This window comes from Mesocricetus auratus, unplaced genomic scaffold (assembly GCF_017639785.1).
Source record: "Mesocricetus auratus isolate SY011 unplaced genomic scaffold, BCM_Maur_2.0 Super-Scaffold_100009, whole genome shotgun sequence".
Lineage (NCBI taxonomy): Eukaryota > Metazoa > Chordata > Mammalia > Rodentia > Cricetidae > Mesocricetus > Mesocricetus auratus.
This window is the reverse complement of record NW_024429193.1, coordinates 71,966,266-71,978,328: the sequence shown is the minus strand read 5'-3', so window position 1 is coordinate 71,978,328 and position 12,063 is coordinate 71,966,266. Positions and strand designations below refer to the sequence as shown.

The following is a 12,063-nucleotide window of genomic DNA, read 5'->3' as shown; positions in this document are numbered from 1 at the left end:
TTTGTATTAATCTTTATTATTATTTAGAGTGGTACGCACCTAATTGACATCTCATTTATTGATTTCACTGAGACAGCAAACAGAGGTCTGCTAACGGCGTCACGTTTATCTCAAAGTGCATCGAGCATGAGTGTGCAGTGGCTCACCATCTCCTCTGTGTAAGTCAGGCTTGCTCCAAGAGCTATGGAGCTGATATCAGACTGCCCAGGTTTGAATCCTAGAATTATCTCTTACTTAAGCTGTGTAACCATGAAGAAGTTACGAATCCTCTCTGTTCCTATTGTAATCCTCTCTGTAAAATGGGGACAGTTGTGGTGTTTAATATGCAGTCGTGTTGTAAGCACGAAAGCATTACTATATGAAAAGAGAGTTCATACTAATATCTGGCACAGTGAGTGGCCAATGTTAACTCCTGTTTCTACTGTTATAATTAACACAGAGTACAGACATCTGAAGTGAGTAGTTACTGTGGCTGGGAATTTATGAGTGTCTCTGACTTGCTTTTGAACATCCCTGGAGCTCTTTTGGGTGTTTTAGGCACAGTAGTTTTCATGATACTCTGTTTTAGGCACAGTAGTTTTAGTGATACTCTGTTTTTACTTTAAACTAAATAATGATAAAAATCGACAGCTCCGTGTTTGCTATTAACAGTACATTCCGAGTTTTCCCATCGGGACTAAAACAAAGCATTTAATTAGCCAGCCCTTAAAACTTACAGTTATAAGATTTACATTTACAAATGTTTCCACAAAACCGATAAAGGAATAGGGTCACTCGGCTGCTTTGCTCTCTTAGGATGCACCACTGTGCAAGGATGGACGTCTAATGTGAATTTGAGATGCTAGGGACACTTTTCAAGGGCTCGAATAATTTTCCCTCTTTGACCAGAGTGGGGCAGTGTGATCAAAGACTTTTCCTCACTGTGCTCAGAAAGGCGCATGCTCACAGCCGTTCTCAGGGCGGCTTAGAGACTGGAGCTTTTCCAGCACTGTTTGCTTTTTAGGGCAGCGGTTCTTAACCTATGACTTTGCCATTAGAAAACAGGGACGTTTATATCACCATTCATAACAATAGCGAAATTACAGTTATGAAGTAGCAACGAAAATAACGTTATGGTTGGGGGTTATCCCAACATGAAGCATTGTGTTAAAGGGTCTCAGCATTAGAAGGGGATAGGAACAAGGGGGAATACACCAGCTGTGCTTTTCACAGTGATCTCAGAGAACAAGCACAAGTATGCTGGTATCTCGGTGGCCCTGGCTCAGCAAGGCTCCCTTCCAAGGTTCCCTGCTGTAAACAGCCCCGGGAGCCTGGGCGGGGCACAGGACCACTTCACAAAGTGGACTGCAGGACTGCATAGGTTGAGCCCCCTGCTGACTTAGACTCGTGCAATCTCTTCTCCCCTCGACTTCACTTTGTTAATTTCATTTTCTATACTGGGTCCTATTGAAAAGGGAGAAAGGAATTTCTCTCAAAATTTTGCATTTATTAACAAAACACGGGTGCCATAAGTAATTACTATTTTTTTTGGTTGTGAAGCTTCCTAGTGTTAATGTTATTCACATTGATTATATTTGAACTGAATTATAGTCATCAAAATTGCAACTGAAAGTTACTATTTTTGTGACTTTACATTAATGGAGGTTCGAAACACCATTTAACATCATCCCAAATCTCATCTAATCTTTCATGTCTCGGAGATGGTTTGAGTTGCTGGAAGTCTTCACTTCCAAAATTTTTTAAATTTAAACTTTTATTTTGTTGTGAGAATTTCTTATGAGTACTGTATTTGCTGTTTTCAATGAAGCCTGATCTGTTAAGGTGGTGTAGATACATGTGACTCTCTCTCTCTCTCTCTCTCTCTCTCTCTCTCTCTCTCTCTCTCTCTCTCTCTCTCTCTCTGTCTGTCTCTGTATGTGTGTGTGTGCTTGAATGTATTTCCTCTAGATCTTTTTTTGCACTGAGTGAGTTAAAACAATGAAACAGGATTATGCATGAGAATTAAATGACGTACTTAAGAATTTAACATAACTGGCATAGGAATGGAATTTATGAATGGTTTACTTTATAGTATATATTAAAAAAATACTATAGTGTTACTTAATACCAGAGAGCTGAGCATATGTGTTCTGGCATTCTAGAATGCAGGTTTTTGAAATGTAAGCACTCCGTGCTGTTTGGCATTCAATGTCCAAAGGGATTTGAATGTTTATATTGTGTGACTCACTCTAAATGTAGCAGGATTTTTTCTTGTATTAAAAGAAAAAAACAACTACCCAATTTTTACTGGGGTATTAAAATTTTCCCAGCTTTTAGTACCCCAACAAGAGCTCCATTGTTAGTGTGCAAAGATGACTGTGGCTGCCCCTGGCTTCCTGGAGGAAGAGGCGTCTCACAGGGTACATGAGTTAGGGGTATACCACTTGCTCAGCAGGGGTGGAACACAACACTTTAACGTAACAGTGCATCAGTCAGTAAGATGGTACGCTTTTATTTCATGCAAATGTCCTGTCTGTCCAGTGTCATTTTAAATCAGCTACATCTGGTTTCCTGACAGGACTTTCTCTGTGTGTGATGGACAGCTGTATCCTGACAGGACTTCCTCTGTGTTTGATGGACAGCTGTATACTTCAAAACCCACTTTTGGAGTCAGGAAAAGGCGTAGCATTTCAATGACTCTAATTCTGAGACCACTATTCATATTATTCATCTACATCAGATATGTGAAATGTGGGAGAAAAGATGTTTTAGAATGAAGGGAAGAAGGTAAATTGGGATTCCTTACCCCTCAGCCTTTGGAGTACTACCAGTATCATCCTAAGAACGGTCATTATGTTCATCTTCTGAGAGAAGACTTCGTGTGCTCGTTAAATCAAAGGATAAAAAGATACTAAAACATCTTTTTTTATTATCTGGGCACGAACCCAGGGTTTTGCACATGTTAGGCAAGTGCTCTATCACTGAACTTCACCCCCATCCTTAGATACTAAACTATCTTAATATATAGCATTTTGTAATAATTTCTCTCAGCAGCAGAAACTCTTTTTAGTGCCAATTTCTTGATCATGGCATCTCTCCTGCCAGGCAGGTATAATGTCACTCTCTTTATGAAGATGCCTTTTCTCTGGGCATCTAATGACAAAAACACTCATCAATTGCTCATCTGAATTCTGTTGTGGTTGCTCATCAACCTGACTTCTGAGTCTTTTTCTACAGCACTTACTGGCTTTAGCGTCAGCTCAACTCAGAGGTGCATTAAGATAGGATTCAGGCACCCAGCAGTCTTACTCATCCCCTTCCTGAGTCTAGAGACTCATTTCAATCACATCCTAGCAGAGGAATTGAGAGGGAAGTTAGGCCAGTGGGAAGGTAGAACTTTTAGTTTCTCAATCTAAGACCATTGCTCAAGGAGCCACAGTGACACACTAATGGCTTAGGTTACTATTCCGGCTAATCTCTTACTATTGTTCTGTTGGTCTTTTGTTAGTATCTTGTTGATCCACCCTATATAGATTCTCTCCATATAGATTCCAGCTATAAATGCACTTATAGAAAGGGGGAAATGAATAAGGACCAATCATGATCTTACTCACTCAAGGAATCTTTGTTAAATTTTCTTTTAAACTCTAACTTCCTTGTATTTTTCAACTGTCTCCTTTCTACACTATAAACTATTGCATTCAGTATGTTTTCTCTCTCTTATCCTCAGTTCTATGGTGGTGAGAGATGATGGAGGCACTCAATCAGTATTTTTGGCCTCATGATTTGAGAAACCAAACCCCACGAATCATAAATAGCTTCAGGCTACTTTAATCTTTGAAATATATTTATTTACTTATTTTCATTACTCTCCCCAAAGGTGATGAAGAATATCCTCTTTTGGGTTCAGAAATCTCTGAGGGTGTGATAATTATGTCATTGTTAAAGACATGAAAAAATGGCCTTCCTAATTGGAAAACAGTATTCCACATTATCCCTAGTAAACATAAAATGTCAGTAAGAATTCACAAGCCAGTGCTATATTCTGCTTTAAGACATAGGTCTTTCTCATGTAGTTAAAATAGGTTTTATGCAAATTCCTCAGGTTTATGCCAATATTAATTATTATCTTTCTACAACTTAGACAGGTTTGCCTTTTGCTGCCTGCCATAATGCAGACTCTCAATTTGGATTTTAGCAGACTTTTGCATTACCTTGTCTCTGTTTTGTATCTGCTACTCAGTGTAAGTCCTGTCTTCAAGGACATTTATCTTGGGTCTTTCAGAGTAGATTGGTTATCTTCTATGAGTTAAGCTGCAAGTTTAAAACTCAACTTGTAATTTGCTTTCTATTAATTATGGTGACATTTGGTTTCCTAACCAGTTTGAATCTCTTAATGATTACTTCATTATAGTCCAACCTTAGTGGCTGGCTGTCTATGCTATCACAAAATAATGATTTATTGGCATTGTCTTTCCTGTGACAAGACACTCAGCACTCTATTCAAGGACAAAGAGTCCACATTCCCTGGTAGGCAAGACCTTCTCTTGGTGACAAATGTTCTAACCAGCTAAGAATATTAGATGCTGTAATACTATTGCTGGGCAGTTGACTAAGCAAAGCAACACTATGAAGGTGGGGGTGAGGAGTGGAGGATGAGTCTGGAAACAACTACCATTTAAATAAAAAAGAGAACATTTGGAACGCAGAGGACTGACTATCCGAGGAGGAGATGTGCAGAATCTGGATCTTGGAATGTTAAAAGGACAGAATAGCACTTACAAGATGATGTGCTATTAAGAAGAAGAAAATCCAATTTTGTTCTCCTTTAAAAATAGTTATTGTTTAATGTGTTTTGACTATTTTGCCCGCATGTATGTATATGCGTAATATATGTGCAATGCCCATGAAGGCCAGAAGAGGGCACCAGGTTCCCCCAAAACTAAAGTTAGAGAGAGGCCATGTGGATTCTGGGACCTGAACCCAGGTCTTCAGAAAGAATAGTAAATGCTCTTAACTGCTGAGCTGTGTCCCCAGCCCCTTCTCCTCCTTCAGACTTTCAATCTCCTTCTAGCATCCCCTTATGGCAACTTGTTGAAGAAGATGCTTGGAGGAACCCATTGGGCAAAGGAGAGCTGTAGTCTCAGATTCTACTGTATCTTTGGCATGGAAGCGCAGATTTAGATTTGAGACACAGCAGTCGTTTGAGCACTATCTTTTAAAAAATGAAGGAATAACAAGCAGGAAACAACAGTTAGGGAGCATGCAAGCAAAATGAAACTTAGTGTGTTCAGGGAGCAGGAGGGAGGTAAGGCCAGGAGGGGTAGAGCAGGGGTGTGAGCCGTGAGAAGAGTTGCAGGAATAAGCAGAGTCATGAGGGACTCTGAAGATGCTGGTGGCATGTGCGGATTTTATTTTGAGTGCATCCACTCTTCCTTGCTCTTTGTTGGATAACTCTTGTTCATCTTCATGGTCCCACAGAGCATCTCTGCTTATCAGTCGTGCCACGGCATGTAGCGCTGTGCTTGCGTGCTTACTTGTTTGTACTGAGTGCTGAGCCTTGTGAGGAGGAAGACTTCGTGCTCTTCCCAGCGCTACGTTTTTGTCACTGCCTGTTGCCTTAGAACATTCCATGCTTACTGAATGAAATAAAGAATATATTACCTGTAGTGGGTCTTGTCTGAATCTACTTCCCCCTGAAGTCTATCCCATCACTCTTTACAACGCTTTTATTTAATTGTCTATACCACAAGAAAGGAGCTCTGGAGACCAACATAACTGTCTTAACAATATCTTCCCAAGTCTAACATTCTGTAAGTGCACATGAATAATTGAGCACAAGAGGGAAGAAATGAGAGGCTAGAGGAAGGAAGAAAGGAGTGAGGAAAGAAGGGAAGGAAGGAAGGAAGGAAGGAAGAAAGGAGTTAAATGACCAAACAAATAATTGGAGTAAAATATGAACACATGGTGTCATTTGGAGTCATTAGGAAAGAAATAGATGAATCTGTAGTCAGCTCTACCTCTATCCATTAGAGTGAGATGCTAATTAAACTATGACTAGAATAAGCCCTTTTCATCCCACCCTGGAAACAAGGAGTAAAATATGGCATAGAGAAACAATGAGGGATTGTATCACAATTGTGGAATGCCTTCCAAGCATGTGCAAGGCCCTGGATTCCATATATAGCACCAAAACAACTGATAAACAGATCAATATAATAAACAAAAATTCTAAGCAAAGAAAAAGAAAGCAAAAACATTTCTTTTCTACTCCTCTTTCTGTGTTTTCCCTCTGTTTTTGTTCCTTTAAGTCTTTCTGGGTGTCAGTCAGCAATTGATAATACCATGGAGAAGCTAAATAGGTAAGAACTAAAATAGCTAGTAGATTTCATGATCAGAAAATTCATTGCTCATATCAGAAAGAATAGCTAGCGGTGATTAATTTGAAGTTGCCCCCGAGAATGGACAACATCTTTAAGTGAAATTTGGCAATACTGAGAAGGACTTAATTCTTGCAGTTTCTGAGGACAGGAAAAACTATAGTGGAAACATTAGAAACTTCAGGAAAATTCCAAACCTGAACAGTTGAAGAATTAAAATGGGCAGATAGAGACAGGGTTGAATATGGATTCAGATAATTAAAGGAATTCTTTCTCAATATTTCCTTTCTGTCTGAGAAATACAAAGGAGCCTGTGGGAGTGAGCCAGCACATGTTTGGTGGGAGATCTTACAGATGAGCTATGACTGAGGACAGTCACACATGATAGTGACATTTCTGCGACCTTAGCCTGAGTTAGGACCTTCTCTCCATCTTAACTTCTGTTGGATAACCAAAGAGAGCAGAGAGATGGCTGGACTGAGCTTAGGCTGCCACTCTACTGGGAATCTTCAACCCCAAGACACAGGGCAAAAGCAAGTTATGCTGGGCTGCAGAGGGAAAGTCATTGGGGGGTGCTTTCTAGGGGCATGAGGAAGAATCCATGGGACTGAAGGTATTGAGGTCTAATATGAGATAATGTCATGTGCACTGAGAAGCAATTGGTCATGCATTCATCCTTCATTAGGCATGCATCATGAGGACTGCACTAAATATCTGCAGACACAGGCTTCCAACTTGTTTACTAAGGTAATGGGATTAGACAAAGTCATCTCTATTTCTCTTCTAGTTTCTTATTCTCTTGTTTGTTCTGGATAATTACAAGGGTGTGAGGAGGAATAAGCAAGTAACTACTTACAACCACAAAAATGGGAGGAATTATTTTTGAAATGCATAGCAATGTGGTATGGCACTCCTCATACTAGATAGGAGACCAACTGCTGGGTTAAACACAAGACAAAGCAAGAATAAGCACACGAGCAACCCTGCGGGCCTGCCTCCTGAGGTCGAGAATAAACAGAGTCCTGCAGCTGAGCACAGAACTTTTAAACAGGCTAATCTACAGAAATTGTAATCCGTTCCACAAGTTCACAATTATGCCATTAAGTCACAATCAGGGGTGTTAAGAGGAGTAATTAGGACTATGTTGTAGAGTTGCTCACTCCTAAGAAAAAGTTTATGGGAAGGAAAAAATCCTAAGCATTCACTGTGGGCAAATCTCATAAGGCTTTTGAAAAAGCAAGCATTTCTGCACATAGGGCTGCCATTCCAGAAGAACAGACAGAGGTGTTGTCATCTACTTTAATCTGAAGACTTTTAAAGAATCTTGCCTTTCTCATCTACAGCCTGATATATTCATATGAAAATGGTAACCTTAACCCGAGGAGAGAATTGCTAAGCTTTGCTTTATTTTTTCCTTAAGGAGTCAATTCTGAACTTCAGTTTGAAATCATGCCAGGGCCTGCCTTTGGGTTGTTTGAGATCAACCCTGATACAGGAGAGGTGGTGACAACTGTCACATTTGACAGAGAAGCTCAAGAAATCTTCACACTTCGAGGTAAGGGAGCTGTTGCCCACTATAGAATCTCAAAGGATTCAGAAGGGTTATCAGTGAGACTCAGCATTTCTTTTTCAAAAAAATTTATTTAAAAATGTACATTTACATGTGTGTGCCTGCTTGTCTGTATGCACACCATGAGTCTGCAGTACCCATGGAGGCCTGGAAAGTCTGTTCAATCCCATTGAATTGAGTTATAGCTGGTCGTGAGCTTCCTAATTGGGTTCTGGTCCTTTGGAAGTATAGCAATTTCTCTTAAATGGAGAGCCTTTTCTCTAAGCCTGAAATTTAATATTTCTGTAAGATGTCTTTCAATGAAATATTATTGGCCCAGGGTCACCCAGTTGGTTCAGTCTCATGCTGTGTAACCAGAACAATGTATCTTGGGTATGTATTCACAGCCTCACAGCCACAAACCATCCTTCTTTGTGTTTATTGTTAGTACTTGCACGGGACGGTGGTGTCCCTTCATTGTCTGGCACTGCAACCATCATCTGCACCATTGAAGACGAAAATGACCATTCCCCAGAGCTTATTGTCCTCAGCCATGACATTGAAGTGCTGGAGAACCAAGATCCAGGGGTTGTCTATACTGCGTTGGCTTTCGATATGGATGCCGGCAACAATGGAGCTGTCACCTATCGCATAGCTGGTGAGTACAGGAAAGCCAGGGTCCTCTCTGGCTACTTACCAAGTAGGTGGTCTGGTCATTCTTCTGTTTTGGTGTCTGTTGTATTTGCCTACAAAATTCACACCTAATGAGAACTGCTGCTCCCTCCCTCACTCACCCAACTGGGGGCTTCCTCTGCCCACCCTGGATCAACACCCTCCAAATTTTCCAAGGTCATGGTCTTGAAGGCTTTTTTGAATTTGCATCTATGTAAATAATAGGGCAAATACAGATAGAACAGATGTACACTTCCTATATTATTTTTCTTTATGATTGCTTATTCTATTCTTTACATCTTGAGTTGATAATTCCTTCTATATTCTGTTACAATTTACTATAATGAAGTAGTTTTTTTATTCTTATATCAATTATTGACACTCTTTTTTCTGTAAATGAATATCTGCATATATTGAAATGGGAGCTACTTAAAATTTAATAAATATGCCGGGCGGTGGTGGCGCACGCCTTTAATCCCAGCACTCGGGAGGCAGAGGCAGGCGGATCTCTGTGAGTTCGAGGCCGGGCTGGATCGATAGCCTCCGAAACAATACAGAGAAACCCTGTCTCGTAAAAACCAAAAAAAAAAAAATTAATAAATATGGAATCTAAGCTTAAAAGTCATTTTAGGTTGAGTTGATTATTGAAAGATTAAAACTTCAAAGATACTGTCCAGGTTTTCATAATAGTTTATTAAGAACAAAATTGTGTTGGAAATGACCTCTTAGTAGAATTGATGGATATCTTTTTTCCAGTTTATGAGTGTAGATCTTTCTTTCTTTCTTCCTTTCCTCCCTCCCTCCCTCCCTCCCTCCCTCCCTCCCTCCCTCCCTCCCTCCCTCCCTCCCTCCCTCCCTCCCTCTCTCCCTCCCTCCCTCCCTCTCTCCCTTCCTCTTGCTTAGCTGGGAGTATATAGCAATCTGCTGCTTTAGAGTAAGAGAGAGAACAGCAACAGGCCTCCTTACAGACACAGTAACTGTCCACATTTTAAGACTTCTCCTTTGGTGCTAAGAATGGAGTTCAGAGTTCGGGCCTTCAGAAGCATTGAGTGTCTGCTCTCCCACAGCTCTCCTCCATCCACCCCTTGTGCACATCCTGAAAGCAGGGAGGAGAGTCACTTGCTAGAAGTAAACTTAGAACTTGAACATCATATTCTGAGTTTTATGTCCCCCAAACCAATTCAGAGCTTTTGCTGTGATTTACCCATCACAGGAAATTGAGTACACCTTGTAATGTGGTTAATAGCAAGGTCCTTTTTTTTTTGTATGAAGTAGGATGTGTTCTTCAGTGATTAAAAACCAATGTGTCAGCATTGTTGATCAGTGGGGGGGAGCTGATCAACAGTATTAGGTGGGGATGGCCTCCTATTTACCAGTCATTTGTTTTTGTCTGAGAAAGGGGTGATAATAAAGGTGAGGATGGCAGAGTAAACCTTATGTGGATGTGACCAACACCATGGCCAAAAGCAACTTGGGGAGGAAAGGGTTTATTTCATCTTACAGCTTACAGTCCATCATGAACAGAAGCCAGGGCAGGAACTCAAGGCAGGAGCCTGGAGGCAAAGACTGCATCAGAGGCCATGAAGCAGTGCTGCATACCTCCATGATCCTCAGGGCTCACACTCAGCTCTCTTTCTTATATAGCCCAGGGCGCCTGCCTAGGGCTGGCCCTGCCCACAGTGGGCTGGGCCTTCCGGCATCAATCATTCATCAAGAAAATGCCTTCGCAGACTTACGTAGAGGCCAATCTGATGGAGGCAAGTTTTCCTGGAGGTTCCCTCTTTCAAGATGAGCCTAGTTTTGTGTCAAGTTGATGAATTCTTAGGCAAAATATTTTTAGCAATAGGTTGTATAAACTGAGCTTTTGGGCACTAAAGTTACATGTCTATAGATACTCCTTGGAAAGTTTTACATTATGTAACCCCTGACATCCTTAAGTGTTATTATAGGAACGATTCATCTAAACATCATTCATTTTTCATGCTAGTATTTTGTAATAATAACAAAAATACTTGATATGATTAACTTTTAGAGGGACGTTTTTAATTCATGATTGATTGGACTATTACTTTAGGACTGTAGTAGAACATCACGGCAACTACATATGACAAGTTAAACTAAACCTGCTTATATTGTACAAGAGTTGAAAATGAAGGCTCCCATGATCTGCCTTAAGGGCGCATTCCCTATAGCTTACAGACTCACCTGGCCCCATGTCCTAAAGGTACCGTTATCTTGTAGCAGCACCACCTGGGGCCTATTCAATATCAAAACCTCAGCGTTTACTGATGCTAAGTCATGACTATTTCCTTCCTGTGTCTTGCTTTGTCTCCTTCGTACTCCTAGAATGTACCCATTTCCTCTATGTGCCTACTGTTTCAGAGTCCTCTCCTTCCTGATTGCTCAAGTGCAGATAAAATAACTCCCTCCTAAACCTCCACGTTCTCATAAACTATTACCTTGATTCCTCAGTCTTCCTCCTAAAATGGAAACCTGACTCGTAGCTCTGTTAAAATCCTCCCTGTTCTCCCCTTTAGGTTCTGCAGTGAAATATAGGCTAATTGTGGTGTGACCTTGCTTTCCTCTCAAATCCACGCCTTCACTTGTGACAACTCGTTTCGTATCTTCTACATGCAAACTCCAAGGGAATCCACTTTGTTTAATTGCTCCAAGACATTTCAGCTACTAAGTGCTCATATTTCTGGGACTTCATGCACAGTCTTTGCTTTACACAGAATACTGTCTCCAAAATTTGTAGTCTTGCTTCTTTCCACTGAACACGGAAGGGTGAATTTGGATGTTATTGTTTCCAATAGCGTGTTGTGGCCATGCTAATATGTTATACGTTGTTGGATCCCTGTGCACCCGTACCATCTAAATAGGAGTGTAAAGAGCATACCATAATGTCTGTGTCCTGCCCTGCTCTTTCTAGACAGTAAGATCTCGGGAGCTAGATACTATGTCTAACTCTTCCTTATCGTGCCAATATGAAGCGTATTTGCAGTATACAGTAAGAGTTAATACTCGTTACACAATAGCACCACACTGTTCATTGAGCAAATGAACTGATTTCTCAGTCACAAATATCATATAATGCATCTGACCATCCTTATGTTGGATGTAGATTAGCTGTGTCATATAAATAAAAAGGCAGGATGTCCCTCCTGAGTCCCTACACTATTTATTGTGATCATTTATTCCCATATGCTTTAGGTACTTACAAACTAGTAAGGCCCCCATACCACTGAGGCTGGCTCTTTGATCCTGCCACTCATTCAAGAATATGGCCAACGAGTCTCTGAACCGTGCTCACTTCAGTAATGCACACCGATGACTTGGAGACATTTTGCCTCTGTGTTCAATTATAACTTTTATTAGAGTTGGTTCCATGGAAGATAGTAAAGAACACATATTTTGAAAGATACGGAGATGAATAAAATGTCCTTGCTGATGTCATGGGAGAACCAACGCAAGTGTGAGGAC

General features: G+C 40.7%; 1 protein-coding gene across 1 annotated transcript in view; it reads left to right on the top strand.

Annotated features, from left to right (window-relative positions):
- The window catches only part of Dchs2 (dachsous cadherin-related 2), a 223,668-nt gene that overhangs the window by 153,193 nt on the left and 58,412 nt on the right, over positions 1–12,063 (top strand). The window contains exons 11-12 of the mRNA XM_040752593.1: positions 7,780–7,914; positions 8,357–8,566. Of these exons, the coding sequence (XP_040608527.1) occupies positions 7,780–7,914; positions 8,357–8,566 (345 nt within the window). The remainder of the gene's footprint in view (positions 1–7,779; positions 7,915–8,356; positions 8,567–12,063) is intronic.